The following is an 18,700-nucleotide window of genomic DNA, read 5'->3' on the forward strand; positions in this document are numbered from 1 at the left end:
TTAGACTATGTCACAAAGGGAATTTCTTAGCTTAGAAATACAATGAGAACCGTAACACGATGTTAAAAATTAACCAGCGAATCCAACGATTTACCAAATCACATGGATGATCGGTTAATATAGAACCCCAGCGACAGGTTTCGCTTGAATGCGGTTGCGTTTTACGATCGCTCGAAAAAACATCACTTCGCTCGAAGAATATTCTTCACGTATATCCTCCAGTTAAAACAACGGTCGTGGAAGGAAAAAAGACAGCTTAATTTGAAAGTCTGAATTTCAATTCGACTGTCAGCGTCTCTGACGATCCTCTCGAACGTGTGTATAAATTTCAGGCCAGTCGTTATCCCCAACGTGGTAAAAATAAATAACAGGTGGTGGGGCCCGCTTGACTCAATTATTTCGCCGTCATATTACCGAAAAATATCATATCGTATCCGGGGGACAGACGTCTGTCGTCTGCACCGTCATTTGTGACGTTGATCGAGGCCGACATCGCGATTCGCATGATTGGCGAACCCTCGCGGGCACCGAGGAACGGGAATATACAGGGTGGTCCACGCAACTTATTCACCCAGAATAACTTCTAAAGCAGGGGAATACATTATATAATGCATATATTTTTTCTGTAAGCTTCAGAGATTTGAAAGTCAACTTCGTTTTTTTAAACGGAATGCTATATATTTTACGCCAAAATATCAAAAAGTGTTAAATTTTGGGGAGAAAAGTACTGACTTTTATTAGCCGTAAACCTAATAATTAACGAATAACTTCACTTTGTTTCTTGAAAATGGTCTGTGCGTAATATCAAGTTGGAGATTCAATCCCAGCAATGGTGGAAGTGTATGATTGGTTATGCTTATTTATGGCCTGTGTTGTTAAGAATTTTTATGGGAGTAATGGGGTGGCTGGACTATTCTGTTTTTTTCATCTAACTTCTTTCACCTCTCCTTTAACAAGATCAACTAATAATGGAACATAGTCATGTAATAAGTAATATAAACCTTAAGTGCATACATTAATTAACTTAATTGATCTACAATTTTGAATTTGCTTCCTTCAGTTATTTACTGTTGATCTATGAGAAACGAAAATCATTTCTAATAGTTTCAAGTGTACTCGGTGTATAATATTTCTACAGTTTGTACAGAATGATGCAGAAGTGACACGAACACACGATTTTTGTATTTATTAAACTTGCCGAAGAATGTAAAGGCAAAGTCCATACGCAGGCTTCGTTATCGAGTAAATGAATTTTGAAACTACTCCAACCTACTGCATCCGATTTACGGAATCTCGATTATGGAAATCACACTCCGTACTGAAGTTGCACCGCTCTTGCTTGATTTAGATCATGAAAGCATTTCAAATGGACTCGTGTTACTGCAAAACGTAATACGCAATTCCAAAGGGAAGATGTAACAATCTTAATTAGATCGAAAAAAAAGACAATCCTTAATAAAATTAATAAAGTCATTCACAATCAGAACCTTCTGTGGATCACGGCGTAAAAGTCTCCAATAATACAATAATAACAATACTTCTGCGAAGTGAATAATAAATAAATATGCAACAAATAACTGCCCTTTCGTGTCACCGAACAACGCTGCGCGATGAATCTTTCATTTCGGTTTTTTTTAATTTATACATCGAAGAAAAAGAGGAGACGAAAGGAAGGAAGAAAAATTTAACGCGGCTGATCGAGTGGCAGTCACGGTCTTGTAGTCAATATTGAAATGTTCTCCTCGAAATTAATCGAGAATATTCATGACGGACCGGCGAAACGCTTATTTTACGTGTAACAATTTCGGTCCGATAACAACGGTAATCAAAGCAAAATATTCCCGCAACGAGCGATTATCACTTCTTCGACGATCGTCTCTGATAACTCATTACCGATCGGATCCCAATAGAGTTGGTTTTAGGGCTGTTGATGTTAATCGACGGAATTAACGATAATTAGCGGCGAAATTTTCCTCGATCACTCGGTAAACGCGTGAAATTCATGTATGTTATACAGCATCCAGCCACCGTTTGAAACTTGTCGATTGTTTCACGCGGATTTAATTGTGAAATTCATCTCTATCATTCTCACGCACAATTTCGATCGTTTGAATGTATTACTATTCAAGTTCATGTTGAATGTTCAATGACGAATATTATAATTCTGATCGTTTACTAGAAGCGACACGCTTTCAAATAAATGCGTGAATATATTTTCGTTCACATACCACTTTTATATACTCTGATCTTTTTCGTGGATTTATTTGTGAACTCTTCGTACTGTTATTTATTTTATAGAATACTCAACTGTTTTCTGTATTATTAGCTTCCAGCTAACGTCGCGTATTTGAATCGAATAGCGCCTGTACTGACCTTTCATATTTATTGCAGCTGTTTGTCAATCCATCAGATTCTTCTCTTCTTTAAAGATAAACGTATTCAGTAGGTTATATTAGGGGATTTCTACTTTTGTGTTCTGTTGAAATGTGACAGAAATAAAAGATAAAATACTGCGAATGTTCTCGATATCTAGCATATAGATTATTATGTATTCTAATATTATTAAATTATATTGTGTCAAAAAAAGATTGAAAGTATATCGAGAAGAATTCAAGCAAGTATACAGGGTGTCTGTGCTAACAGTATACTGTCCGTTATTTCCCAAACTATTTGAAATACGAGAAAAGTGTTCACATAAAATTGAATGGCACGAAGGGACTAAGTAACGGGACTATTGCAGAATTTTTTTTAACATTATTATTTTAAGAGATATGAAGGTCAAGTTTAGTTTTTTAAATGGTATTATATATTTTTTTTAGATCACTTGATAGTGCGTTTCAAGACAAATTTGTATCTCTAATGTATGCACCCTTTTTCAAATCGTTTCGAGATATTTCGCTTACAAATTTACTAATTTACGTGCCACCTGAGCAACATTAATACGTACAATCAACAACACTAAATCTCTATTTCTCCATCGATACACGGAACATCAATGGTCCCAAATGCACATATCGACCCGCCGTAAACCGTTGCGTCGGCTGCTCGAATGCAGTAAATCGATGCTCCATTGACCGAATAGTCGTAATGATTCTTCGGGAGGAAGTTGGGTGAGGGGGAGGGATAGGCGTTTGGGGCGGGGGCGGTAAAAAAAAATGGTCCCCGCGGGATGTACGACGGAACGTGAGACAGAGGAATGGCGGCGGCGCCGGGACGACGAGAAATATACGATAATCGTTCACCCGGAAGCTCGAACCGGGTCTCCGGTGTGTTCGTGTATCACCGTAACCAAATATCGAAAGTGTCTATTCATCGAACGGGAATCGCGAGCGCGTCCCATTTTCGCACCCCCCAACCGCCCACCGTCAGTCAGAGTAGAATCTTCGTCTCTCTTTCCGGAGATTCGGGGCCGTTTCGATAACGACCATTAATGCCGGTAAAAATATTCCGCCTCCGACGCTCACGTACTTCGTGGAATCGTGGCGTTCCGCGATAGTTCCCGGGATTTCGCGAGGAAAATTGATTAACGCGCGGACGGAAATTCACGCGGTTTTTTAATCTCCGCGACTGGACGTAAATTAATAGCCGGTTGAAACGGGCCCCAGACGGGAATTGTACGTGGCTGAAATTTTGGAACTTTTTTTTCTTGTCGGGTAATCAAATGCGATTTGAATATTGTACGGGGCGTGGCGGAATTTGTGCCGTGGAGGAAAAGTGGACGATCTACTTGAAGGCATAAGTTGTTTATTTAAGGGGTTACATACTTTTGAGGTGTTATATAAGAGGGAAAGTTAAACAATTTTTTGTATGTTCGGAATTATTGTTTATTAAAAATTCAACATATATATGTTATTATAATATGTTATTTTCTTAGTTATTTCTGGACAATTGAGCTATATACCTATCAACAGAAGAACATGGCTGCGATTTAAAAGCGTTTTACTCGAAATGCAGTTTTCAAAATCGGTACCGGAAATATTTAAAAGACTATTGAACCAATTTGGATCAAACTTTGTAATTTTTTATTCGTGCATTTTTTTCTTTCTAGTAACAAAGGAAGTTGGAAATTTGTGTCGGACACTGCAAGTTTAAGTTCAAACAGCCGTCATTTTGTGAAATATTAATATTTTCAAAATCGGCTACGAAAAGTGCTAGATCCCCTTGTCTAATATAATGTAATATAATTAAATGGCAGACATTTTTTTTTTGTTAATAGATATATAGCTCAATTTTTCAGAATTTACTGAGGAAATGACATATAATAAGACCTATATGTTGAATTTTTAATAAACGATAATTTTACATATACAAAAACATTTTTTTTTCGGCTTTCGTTTCGAATAGATCGGATAATTTTATCAGCTACCTGTGTATTTTATCACCATTTAACCTATACGCCTCTCTATAAATTCATACTTTCAGTTCTATCAACGTCCATATAATTCGACAGTGACACGATATGTCCTTTCCGTGGTAACTTAATATGACGGATAGTACGGGAACATAAAGAAAAAATATTGTTCAAAATGATACGTGGAGATTTTGTTCTATTACTCAATTATAACAAGTAAATTTGCAAGATTAATTATGTGGTCCATGCAAAAGAGTAATACAAAATATGTACAACATATTAACGATACATTAACGCAGCAACTGAGATTCTATTTCGCATGGGCAACAAAGAAATATTTCATCAAGTTCAAAAAGAGAACAATTTGATAAACCGCTTAATGTAATTTCTATAAAATCAGCTCTGTTGAAATTAATTAAAAATTGCATCGTTCAGCTTATATCACGCGCGTAATGAAATGTCAAGTGCCACATCGTTCAAGGTTTTCAACGTACCAATAATGAAGATTCTGAATCAACAGTTAAAATACATTTCAAATTGTCACAAGTACAAAATTTCAAATGAAAAAAGATGCACAGGAATGAAATAATTTTCAAGAATTTCGACACATAATTATAATTTTATTACGAAACAAATGAGCCATTTTTCGTACCAGATTCACGTGCCCAATGACGCATACGGTCACGCATGCGCGCCTTGTTCGTTCCGATGCCGTAAACTCATCGCGCTAATTGAAAAAAGAAACGACGAAAAGACATACAAAGTAAAATAAGGGGGGGGGGGGTGGTAGGATAAAAAGGAAGAAGGGAATTCTAAAAATACGTACACGTCGATACCGCTTATTAGCGATTAATATTTTTTGCGATAATCGCGGATCGATCACCGACGCCACTGGGGGAACGCGTTTGCATCGCCGTTAGGAATAATTTGCATCTCGTATCGTGCCTCGCTGTGATGGTTATTGCGATTCCCAAGCGACATTTCGACTCCACTTTCAAGCTCGCGACTATTGCATTTTCAAATGAAACGCAGACGGAGAGAGGGAGGGGCGTCGCGTTAATTTACAATAGATGTTAGAATCGCGTTGAAAATCTACCTAAAAGTCGACAGTTTTGGGATTTTTTTTTTAAGGAAAAGGAGTCTTTTTTCGTAGCAAACACAATTTATTGCTGAAGCTTTAACACTAGAACTATCAGTATTAAATGTACACTAAATTAAATTGTATAGTACAGTAATATAGATAATATATAGTATACTTTAGCATAATATAGTGTAACATAGAATGTGCAGTAAAGTAAAGGTCAACATAAATGTTGCCAAACGTACTATTATAATTTCGAAAATTGTAAAATAAGAAATGTCCAATCCGTCATTTTGACGGGTTTGGTAGTTTTAGTGTTAAAATGTTTTTGTGGCTGCTTCAGAGGTTTCACTATTCGCGAATGAATTTGATATTGAACGGATTGGGCAGGAAAATTCTGTAATTTGCGATTTTGCTAGGGAAGAATGGATAATAGCGAATATAATACACGACAAAACGTCTAAGGTCTATAAGTGCTTTTGTTTATGTCCTGTTATATTCTTCGCTGCGTGAATGTTTTTGCTTTTGTTCTTTAAACTTATAGAATGGGAATCTTGAAAAATTAATAACTTGGATACGAAGCTTCGAACGCAATTTCGTCATTCTTGATTTTCGTTTTAGTTTGTCTGTCAAAATGTCCTACATTCTTATCAACACCCTGTATATTATACATACAAAAATAGTCAATTTGTATTTATGATAATTGTTCACAGCAGCAAAAACGACACACACCTCCGAGAAAAACAGTATAGAATTAAATGTCGATCATCGTGATAACCCAAAACCATTGATGTTGCGTACTTTAATAACCATGTAAATCGTCGTCGATAGGATAGTCAGTATTTCCTCGATATAACATCGTATAGCGTTATCAGAACAGCATATAATCACGGTCATAAATAATAAGCGAACGAAATCCTGAGGGCACCAGACAATTATTCGAACACTCGGATATTTATTCGAGGAGTTACCCCTGATAAGATGCACAAGCTTTCGGTTGAAATAGCCGTGGACCGTTTGGACTCTGGTTCGTTTAGCGCCCGAAACGCGGAGTGAAGAGGGTTTCTCTACATACATAAACATGATCCGTATATCAAGCCCAAGTCCCTTCGGGAAAGTGTACAATAGCGTGAATTTAATGCAGGAACATGTTTAAACAGCTTAATCGACGGAGAAAGTTTTGTGTAATTTAGCATAACGCGTAATCCTACGATATATATAACAAGAATTAGATATTATTGAGACTAATATTAATTTTCGTCTCTCTAGGGAATGTTTGATGTCGACCTCGATATTTTCAGTGAATGGTAACAGCCAGAGGTTGTATGGTCCGACACGTCAGTGACATCATGAATGATTCGTGAATCATGATTAAGGATACGAGTGGCAAGCGCAAAGTTGATTGATCCTTTTTCTAAAATAAGCCACTTCACAGGACGATACTTCGAATTCTCTCGAGTCGAAATTGTTTTTGTGAGCAGACCATTGGTAGTTGAATAATGCGAGATTATATTCTGACGAGAAATATAGAAATGACAACATAGTGTGGGATTAATCGTATGAACCAAGTTTAGATACAGTAATTGATTTAGATCTGTAATATAATGTGCATCTGAAGTATTTGACTATACGGTTATTTGTGAATAGTAATTTTTAACAAAGCTCATTGTCAGTGTTTTCGATTCGAATATTCTCATGACAATGAAATTGTTTGATCTTAGAATTAATTAAAGGAAACAATAGATGTCTACTAGTCTTCCTACATTCATCGAAAATCAGAGAATAAATTTAAACGTGTAATTAAATTCTATATAGCTTTGTGTACTTTTCATGGAGAATTGAGTTCAGCAAGGATATCACCGAGCAAAAACATAGCAAGCAGTGAAGTTCAGATTCACAAAATTATTTTAAAAAGTTGTGATTTTTCATAAGAGTTCTGACAATACACTTCTTGGGTGGTACTTCAACAAGCTGTCAGTCTTTAAAGAATCAATAGAGAAGTGTAACGACACCAGTGGTTTTGTGCGAAAACCCCAAAAAAGTTTAAAAAATATGTTTCTTCTTAAACTGTTTCTAACCAACACAGAATCAGAGTTTTGCTGTGGAAATAGAAATAAACACAATGTACTTAGAGATCATAATCCCCAGACCTATATTTTCATTATAATTCCTTACAGGAAATTGAACCTTTTATTTATTAACAGGAACTAACTAGATCTAATTTCTACTAAGTGCGGAAATCGCAGGAAAGTTAATCTTTTACTTGTTAAACACAAGCCAACCTAACCTAATTTCTGCCACCTTGCACAGAATGAAACCTAACCACAATTTTAAACATTTGGGAAACATTTCTTGTACGTCTTTTACGATATTACCATACCGTTTTTAAAATATCCTTAAATGATCCCAAAACATACAGGGAATGTTACTTTTACACATTCGGAAAACGTTCTGACGATGTTGACACAAGACGTCCACAGTATGTCCATCTGACGTACATAGGACGTTGTTGTGCTATTTGGGCTGTAGAGAGGTACTAATATCGTCTAGCAAAAGTTAAATCGCTATCAACCGAATAATAATTAATACTTAGTATTAAATAACAATAAGAAAGACAAATGACAATTTATGTTTTTGGTCAGTTAATACTTATGAATTTGGTCAGTAATTGGGTATTTTATCCATTAGGAAAATGGGTGGTATTAGACACCTTCACCCCATATCCCAGCAAACATTGCAAAAATTATCTCCCTACGTATTGTCCCGTCAGTCTTGAAAAGACAGTCGCGAGTACAACCGTGTCAGAGGCACGCGAGCTCACCGTCGAAAAGCCCGCCTGGCGGAGGAGCCCACTCAATCCTATGAATTACCGCAGGTGTCCGGCGATCTGCTACATTAATGCTAATGCGGAGTGTTACCGAATTGTTCAACAAGCGCAGATTGAACAGCGCGCGCGACCCTTCCCGTCCCGTTATACACCAGCACAGCCGCGTACAGACTGTCGATGCATTATTCAAGCGCAAACGCCGCCACGTGTACGGTTGGCCTCGTCGTTGTTGCGCGTTAACTTGCTCCTAAACTACGTCTCTGTCCTCAGCCAGGGGACCCACCGCCGCGAGAGGAAAACGACAGTTCGCGATGGGATAAAGAGAGAACACTGCCGACGATGCTAACACCGAGGACGGTCATCCTGTTCCGCCCTTCGTTCACGATTCGGTAGGAGAACGGTAGAAACACGGGAACAATCTCGAATTATTATACCGCGCGACCAACGGGGATTCTCTTTCATTTACGATCGATATCCAAGTCGGAGTCTTTGTTTACCCTCCACTGGAGGTCTCTGAAATATCCGTTGTCCGTAATTGGCCACTCGAAGAAAGAGAGAAAGAAGGGATGGTTGGGGAGAGGGAATGGCGGTGGAGTTGGAGAACGAAGGAATCGGTTCCGCGGAACCGATGCCGTCTTGTAAGAATCGGGTAAATATGTAGGCACTTAAATAAGTAGCAGACCTCGTGTAGATCCTCCGACCAGCCACCCAATCGGTACCGCAAGGCCTTATTGCCTCCTTATGCTGCCAAGGCTGGGGAGTGGGGCGATTGGATTCCCTTTCAAGCCACCGATACGGCGAAGAGTCGAACAGTTTTTTTTTTCTCTCCTCGAATATGCTCTCCCCGCGAACTTTAATGATCCGCGAGAGCTATTGTGTTCGCGAACGCTTTCGATTGGAGCCAGCGACTACGTTACGGTTAAGACGGAAAAATCTCCAATTAGTGAATTTCCCGGTGGATCGGGGGACGAAAGGGGGATTGTTTGCTGTAACGAATGGGGGGAGACGGTGCTCGATGTCGGGTATGGGGCTATTTGAAGTCAAATCTTACAGACAGATTTTCTGCTCGTTATGGAATTCATTCTCAGTTGAATAGAAAATTATGTTGCTGTTCGTTGCGTGGAAGTGTACAGAAATTTGTGAGTGCAAAAGATTTCCTTTTCAATCTTCTGTAGCCCCGTGTGACTTTGAAGTCGTGTACCGATATATCGATACTTTGCGGTGTAATTCAATTTCTTGCCGCTATGCGGAGTACATATTGTGTTCTATAATCTCTCTTTGGTAACGGATAAGATTCTTTGTAGCGATCATCAGCTTTAACTTGAGACATCGGAGTAATAATGAAATCTTTGAAAATTGTACAGTCATTGCTAATTTGTATTTAGAGGTTGATTTCACGTTATATCAATTTTTTCATAGTCACGAAATATATTCGGGCTATAGAGGGTTAAAATATCGGTGCAATATGTTACTGCTGATTTTGGCCTGAAGGTGAACTTGGTGGTTTTATTAGTAGAATCTTACGAAGGGTATAATTATCAAAATTAAAATTGATATCAGTAAAACGATTACTCTTCCTAGTTTATTTCCCTTCTGATTTAGTGTGTTCTGGGGTGATTATTGGGTTTGCTGTAATAAAATTATCTGGATCTCCAAGCGTGTATGGATTTATAATAATTGAAGTTTAAAATCTCAATAAAATTGGTATAAATCCTATAATATCTTTAACTGAGAAATATGGATGAAAATTTGGTTTGTTAAAATTTCTATTAATTCCTGAGGAATTATTTGATCTTGGAGTATGTAAAAGAAACCTGGTATAACATCTTGAAAATTTTTATTACGTTTCACCTAAAATAATAAATAATAATTAATACCAAATATTTTATCAACCGGTTTTCACCAGTTTTCGCACGAGCAGAGTCGTTTGACAACTTGAGTGAAAATTCACCAAAATCGAAGAAGTGCCAAAACAAGCGACGAAACGAGACAAATTGTCGTGTCCAGAATGCAGGTTCGAAGATACATGTTCCGAGTATTTCGGAAGAAACGGGAATTTATTCGACAAAGAGCAACACTGCAAGCAGGGGTTGAGGGAGGGAAAAAGGGAACCGAGAGCCCAGCGACCTCGTCAAGAACGGAAATACGATCAACAGCTCAAACGGGACATACGTTGTTTACGGATACCAGAGGTCCGGGTGATTCAGATCGACTGCTCGGTGATAAAACTATAGATAAAACTATCTTACACAGCGAAATTGTGTTATTTGTTTGGAAACTCTGATTGGGAGAGATGTTTTTTTACGGTTATGGCCGCCAGAAAAAAATAGAATTTCCAGCTTTCGATAAATTGGAGAATTGAAAAAATACATGAAACTGTATAACGTGTTTCATTTTAATTGATATGTTGCTGGAGTACCATTACGAAGCATACACCATGTATATTACATAATAGCTTTTTGTAAATTTCCCGTTATTTATTATTGGACAGAATTGCAAATCGAGTTTCCCAAAAAATTCTGGACAAACTGAATGTTGAAAAAAGATATAAAAGACTTTTATATATCATGGATTTCATTTTATGGATCAACGGTTAAAAATAAAGGATTGAAGAATTAAAAATAAAATAGCTGTTATATTTTCTGTGCTGAGGTAAGTAATGCGAAGCTTTGAACGTGATCAAAACTAGTAAGACTACCAATCAATTTCCAATTACAAAATTTATAAAAATGTGCAACAAGTTTACAGTTAAATGTCCATAGGTACTATCAAATTCATTTTTGTAATAAACAACTGAAGCGTTATTTTTCAACTGTCCATAGCATCCAAGTAAAAATTACTAAGTACTAGATCTAAACAACCACAGATGTGTGCTCGCAGAAACTATAAATAAATAAATATTTGGTTACTCTATTCTGTATTTTATCAGATTTCAAACAGTATAAATACCTTCCACTTTTTCCCAGTTTATTCGAATCCAAACTACGATGAGTTTTAAACATTCAAATAAATGCAATAAATCCGTCTTCTACCAATCGCATATCGTTCTTTCAGATTCGAGGGTATCTAAGAATTAAGCATATATGTAGAAGTCGCTTAAATGGAAAAGCAAGAAATTAAGTGGTTAGTACGGAACGGTTGTGTATCACGGCTTAACAGGGCCACGATTGCTGCACAAAGGCACGTCGCGTCGGGAGAAACGCGTGTCGAAATGACTGTTATGTGCCCCGGTGAATGAAGCCAGTGGAACTACAAATTACTAATTACACCGCTCCCTTAGGGAATGCGGTGTGTGTCGAGCTCGTGTAATATATGATGTACGGCTGCGACGACACGCGTTCAACGATACAATACGTAATGTATACATGACGCTCTACGAATTCCCTTTGTGCTATATTATGCCGGGGCTTTTAGTGTTCTTGAATTTGACTCGTGAAATTCGATGGCCGGATAAAAGCGGAAACGCGATGTCTTTTGAGCACCGTGTACCGTGACAGACCAACAAAAACGAACCATGTCCCCGGTAACGGGTAAAAAATTATCGAACGCTTGCGTTTTACATGACGGCGAATGGAAAGAGAATACCTTTCGTTAAGGGTCCTGTGATTTAACATTGAAAATGAGACTATTCTTAAAAATTATCCTTGCGTCTGTAACTTATTGTTGTTGTTTTATATATGTAGAATATTTGAAAATTTGTTATGGACGTTTATCAAAGAACAATAGAAATGGGGAAGCTGTTTACAAACAGTGGAATTTGGCGTGTAATGTTGAAATTAATTGGGTTGTCAACTAGTATAGATCCTCGGGGACGTTACTTCGAACAAGAAGTATTGTTTTGATATAAACAGTGGAATTTTCACGTTTAAACGAATAAAAATGACTATTTGAAACTCTTTATCTAGATGATAAATTTGACCATCTCTGATTTTAACGAAGATATATTCTATTAATAAACATTTACTAACAAAGAAATATAATTGGATGACACCCACCTTCGCATTCATCAGCTTTCATATCGCTTACTCGCTTCATTCGATAGGAGTACTTTTTTTTCGATACCGAGTATCTATGTATCGTAGTAGAAAGTATCGATATAAAAGTACTCGGTATCGAAACGAAAGTATCGATAATTTACTTGTATTTACTGGGATCGTTTGATCCCTACCCTATGCTACACTTCATTTTTCGGTATCCACCTTGACACGATCATTTCTCCCCTCGCTCGTAATTCAAAGGATCCTCTCCTTATTACATGTTTCGCCGTGTATCGTGCCCGTCAAAAGCATCCCCTCTCGCTATCCACTTTCCAATAAATACGGTTCGAGAAAACGTGGCCTGGGGGGGGGGGGGGTTGGAGTAGCAGCAGAAACAGGTATGAAATTGCATACAGGCTCGCGAGTATCATAACACCCTCCTTTCGCTCGTTACGAAGGAACGCCAATTGAACCGACAACAACTCGTCCAATCGTCCCCGGGGCTGGAACTCGATAACCGGTGAAAACGCAACGGAATCCGTATGGCAGACGGTAGGGAACGTGGGACACGGGGGACAATGGGAGAGAATGGTCGAGCGGGACAGAGGACCGTCGAAAAATGTACGGCCAAGGGTCGAAAGCTCAGCGTCACGTTCCGCAGTGTGCGCGTCCCGTCTCCACTCGAGCTTCTTTACTGGTTAAGCTCGCCGACTCGTCTCTAAATCGAATAAAAGTCAGATAGTCCCCGGCTTCCGCTTTATTTACGAGAGGACAGAAAGAACAGGGCAACTACTGAAAGGAAGTGAAAGGAAGATGAGATAGTCGTGGGAGGGGTCGGAGGGGGATGAGCCGTGTACACGATATTGGATGAAATGGACGCGCGATCATAGGAGTTGTCGTTATTTTCGATTCATGGATTATCACTGCACTTGATCGTGAATCGAAACCTATGTGTCCAGTGTGGACGTGGATGATTTTGAGGAACGCGATACGGATTGAGAGCTAATTGACGGATAGGTTTAGAATATTGAATCAGTTTGTTGAGAAGGATTCCTTTTTGGTAGTGGAGGTAGGGACGAATCGGTACAAGTAAATACGAGTACATTACTCGATACTTTTGTTTCCCTACTGATTACTTCTGTAGTAAAAAGTACTCGTATCGAATGGAGTGAATATCGACCCATCAACATTGGATATTACTTTCAACACAAAACAATGTTGTTTATATTAATAATTAAGCAATGTGTACTTAAGAATTTTCAATATTATAGTAATATAGGTATATATGGTTGTGTGAGCTTCCAAAAATGGTATTTTCAAATATAGAACAAGTTTTCCTGCATTGTTTCCTGCAGTATCTCCATCTATCATCTATGTTATGTTGGACATAACCTTGTTCAATATGCATGCTACATCCCCAATGAAATACTTTACTACTTAAATTTAGCAAATTTAATTCACTTGCGAAGTCAAAGAAATATTGTGGTCAGACACTTTTGGATGGGACAGTATATGGGTGTGATGCTAGTGTAATTGGGCACAATTGATTCTTTCTAGAAAGCTAGTAGAATTGATTGAAAATTAAAATCAGTTATTCGTGCGGGACAGGGTTCCCAAGAAAAACGACTTCGAAGCTCGACATGCAACTTACTGTCATTAGTGCCAGAAGTAAGTAGAAACAGTAAGTAATGACCAGACACATTAACAAAGTCGTAACCAATGGCATGCATATTCCATAAATATTTAGTTCCCCGAACACGCAACCTACTGAGAAAAAAAAACTGTCGATTTATTCTCGCAATGTTTTATGCTCTGCTATATTATATTATATTATTTATACTACACTTTTAAGTGTAACATTACTTATTAACTACTTGCGAAAAGCAATTATCTTAACCACTCGAATTATAAGTACATTCCAAGTAAATTATCATAAAATCGTGTTACTTTCGTCCATAACATTCTCGGTCGAACGTTCCCCATTATTTCCCAGGGCAGATCGTTGAAATTTCTTCTACCAGAATTCTGCCCCGTTTTACGTTCCTCGAAACAGAATTCCGGACGCGAGAGTAAACACGCGGCAACAATCTAGACGAAGGGGGGCGCGATTCCCGTATAATTTCCATGGGAATCCAGCCTGTCGAAATCGTCAAACTCTATGAGAAGCGGTTTATTAGCTCGAGAAGGAAGGTAAACGCCTCAGGTGGTAACTATAAGTGACTTCGCCCGTATGGAATATTTACACACGTTACACGTTTCTCTTGCATGCTGCTCCCCCCTCCTGAGGTAGGTGGGCCTCTGAGTTATGGCGGGTGCTCCAGCATTGTGTGTCTGTTCCGACGGCATTATCCACGAAGTGCCGCGCGGAAGTCTTCCGTGTATTTGTGCAACGCTAGGCCAAGAGTCCCGTGGAAACAATTAATCTAGCCCTCTGATTACTCCACCGACTACTGCAACATCCCCCCCCCCCAACTTCAGACGTCAAAACTCGAGATATTAATATGTTCTACCGGATGGCAGAACGAAGACCGACTCTTCCATCCTTCCCCTCCCGCCATTCCGTTTTCTGTAACTATGTACTTTCTAGACTTACGGATACCTTCTCGGCTGATTAAATTATTATCGGCCAGACCGTTTTAACACCGAGTGAAATACTTTCTGGTTTGCTTAGAGTAGTTGTGTGCTGTGTGAGACAGTTTGAGGGAGAGTCGTCGTTGGAATTAGTTATGTAAGATGTAGTAGATGTAGTGCTTAAGGGAATGTGATTTTAGTGATGTTAGAGGAGGGTACTGATGGCATATATTTTCGAGTTTGCTCGAGTTTGATAAGGTTTGCGGTGGTATGTATGGTACAGTAGATGGTGAGGGTATAGTGAGGTAGTGAATGTAGCTAAGCCATGAATGGAAGCTTCTTTCGTTCGAGTGGCCTAGATAAAGCTCTCGGGCTCTAGGTATTTCCAGAATTTCGAAAATGTTCAGCGGTGGTGTGAAAGGAGAAGTGATTTCAAAAGTGAACGAGTTTATTGCCTCGTTGTGTTGTTACTTTTTATTACAAAGTAGGACAACAGGTGATTCTAGATATAAAAATAAATAAAAAATGTAGAATGTTATTGATGCTTATGAAGCATTATTTTTTCAAGGAACTAACAATCGTCTGTCTCTTGTGTTTTCGAATGCGACTGGACGATGTGTCTAGCTGGTTGCACTTAAAATGCATACAGAGAGTGGTGTCTTATTATGTGGTTCCCCCTGACAGTGACATCGTCTAACTATCAATGTACGTCAAATTATCTTTAAGAAGCGATAGGATACAGGTATCAATGTTTATAAAGTTTAACATCAGTAGAATAATTACTAATGGGCAGAGAAAGCAGTCAAATGGAAAACTGCTACCAGATCAATTCTCGAAATTTACCTTAATATAAAATAAATTTCGAACAAAAAAATGTTCTATGTTTCTGTACTTATATTCATTAGTATCCCCTGCATAAATATCAATTTTAAATTCATAACATTTACATAAATCCCAGGAAGAATGATTTCTTCTTCTGTTTTATTATTATTATTATTATTATTATTATTATTATGCAACTAGAACAACATTATACCGTAGTCAATGTCTTACACTTCGTGTGTTTCGTCACGCAAAAACGTTATAGAATTACATAATTAAAGAGACGTACCGCGTGAAAGCGTGAATATTCATTACATCGCGGATGAGTAGGTGAACGAAAGCAGGATAATTATTATACTTTGAATGAAAATGATAACACAAAGGCCTGAAAGTGGAACTGCGGCTTACGAAACGACCAACGAGACACATTTTGTTTTCGCAAACAAATTCGTACTGAATGAAACTTTCATTATTCTGGCGGGAATATTGAGCAATTAAAACGCTAAATATTAGACCGTCGATGTTCATGCAAACGCCTGATCTAATAGATTATTCTACGAAACTAATTTATTCCATTTAGCGAAGAAATAATTTAATGAAAAAACACGTATGCAATGTTCTATTTTATCAGAATTCGCGCAATTGCGTCTGCGATATAAGGAATAGAATCTCTAATAAAACTCTATTTATCAATAAATAATTACTGTCAGATTAAGACAAATATTATATTTAAAACAGGATGCTTTTTGTACGAAAGACCATTTATCACAAATCTTCTAAATGAACAAATAAATTACGTTATACTGGGTGATAGAAAAAAAGGGTTCATAACTTCTAGGTTAAAAACAAGCATAGCGCGGCCTTATCAATCAGTCTGTCATCTATAACAAAATAAAACGCATCATTCTATTTAACTAGTTCATTCTATCTTGTGTTGTACCCTGTTCTTCCTACAGTTTAAACCTTTTGAAGGTTACTCGTAAGGGTGACCTTGATAGCATTTCTCAAGGTCATGACCATTGGGTGTGGGTGTTTGTCGTAAGTTCACCTAATAATTTTTTTCGGATCGAATCGTAAAATGTTTCTCTACGTCGTTTACGACGAACACAAAACACAAGTCGTGACGTTCTTGTGTCATTATCACCTTTAGATTCTACTTTCTTAGAACGATTGTACGAACACGACCGTAAGAACCAGAGAAAATCAAAACAATTGACTCACCTAGGACGTGCAGATAGCCATACTGGGTTTTCGCGGTCGCGGTGTTAATCTGGCACATGTACTTCCCCTTGTCTTCCTCTTGCACCTCTTTGATATGTAGGAACCAGGTCCTGTGCTTATCGTGCGACACCGATATCCTCGGGTTCCTGGTAATAACGTGATGTTGTACCGTCAGGATAGCGCCCTTGTCGAAAAGCATCCAGGCCACCTGAAACGAAACGAGAATCTCGTCACACCGTGAACACGATTTACGGTCCTGCATTGATTACCATAAAATTGCGTGTTCCTATCGGATACACCCCGACTAATATCGTCAGGGGTTGATATATCGTTGTTCGCGGGAGCACAAAATAAACAAATCGTAACAGATACGCAATATTCATTTCATTTGCAAATTCAGTACTTTATCTGTTTACCATCGATACGCTTGTACAGGGTGTTTTACTTTTTAACAATATTTGAGAACATAAATTATATTATCGATAATAAATGAAGGTGTTTAACCCTTTAACGCCCGGTATTGCACCTGTGAGAAACTCATTTTAAATGTGTCAAATTTTGTAGGCGATTAATATCTAACTTTCGTCAACAAGGATCCGTAGTTTCACAGATGTGAAGTAAATCTCCACGTTTTTAGTTGAGAAATTCAAGTATTCCCTCCAAAAACAAATAAAAAAAGAAAGAAATGAAAAAAATAGGTCTATTTAATAGCGACATCTTCAACTTCAAATAATAAGATGCAACATGTATATATCAGTAGCATAAATTTTGAATAACGATTTAAGAGTCTGGACGTTAAAGGGTCAAAATGAAAAATGAAGTGCATTGAAGGACATCTTACGCGATTGTTAGGATTTTTTTACGTCTGGAGAAATTTTGTTATATTGTTTGTGTTCCTAACTGAAATAATGCTCTAATAATGCACTATTGCTATTCTCCTTTGTTTCTAGATATTCCATGGTTTCACTAATTCTCTTCACAATCACACATGTCTTGAAATGACTAATATCTCTAGAGATCAGAAAGTTAATTTGCCATAATGCTATATCACACTGTTATTATGTATTAATTTTCCTTACATTTTTGACTCACTACAACACACTACACATATGTAACACTATACACAGTACAGTATTACTGTACATTATATTATAACACTTATAACACGAATTACTCCAACACACTTTACAAAGCACAGCAACCGATTGCAATACGTCTTGTCCGAACCATTAACCAGACGATACTAAATCGGAATTCTAACCTTCAATGGATCCCTCAGTCGCTTTGCACAACAAAGAACCGACAACTTTTCGACCGTACCTGATAATTATGAGTAGACAGCGGATTTTATGCATTTATGGCCCATAAGCCTCTGTGAAATACAATAAAAGACAAAGTTTCATTATATCCATTGACTATTTAAGATAAAAAATAAATTTCTACATCTGCTACTGTATATCTAAATTACTTTAGAAAATGTTGTTTTGCATAAAAATCCGCAGTCTAATTATGAGAGACTCTACTGAAATGGACACAAATGTCACAGTGAAAAAAATGCCAGAGCTACGTGCCGCTTTTTTTATATATAATACTATATTTTGTTTCAGTTCGACGCGATCTCCGGGGAAAGTCCCTATCACTCGCATTTTTCAATTTCTAATTTGTCCTTCTTATGTTTGATTTCTTGTTAGAGACTACAACTTTTTCATTCTTTTGGTTGGCAGGAAAAAGTTGTATAAACCTGATATTTCTTGAATGAACTACATACCGCTTGGAAATATGCTCTTGTACATCCAGCAATCGAAGTTTACTCTTTTTCATTTCACAATTTCACTTTGTGAATTTTCAAC

General features: G+C 37.7%; 1 protein-coding gene across 1 annotated transcript in view; it reads right to left on the reverse strand.

Moving 5' to 3' along the window:
- Positions 1–18,700, reverse strand: part of LOC107188074 (lachesin-like) — a 261,941-nt gene that overhangs the window by 156,006 nt on the left and 87,235 nt on the right. Inside the window, exon 3 of the mRNA XM_015576318.1 lies at positions 16,851–17,058. Coding sequence (XP_015431804.1) covers positions 16,851–17,058 — 208 coding nt within the window. The remainder of the gene's footprint in view (positions 1–16,850; positions 17,059–18,700) is intronic.

The sequence above is a fragment of the Dufourea novaeangliae genome, unplaced genomic scaffold (genome assembly GCF_001272555.1).
Source record: "Dufourea novaeangliae isolate 0120121106 unplaced genomic scaffold, ASM127255v1 scaffold115, whole genome shotgun sequence".
NCBI classification, from domain to species: domain Eukaryota; kingdom Metazoa; phylum Arthropoda; class Insecta; order Hymenoptera; family Halictidae; genus Dufourea; species Dufourea novaeangliae.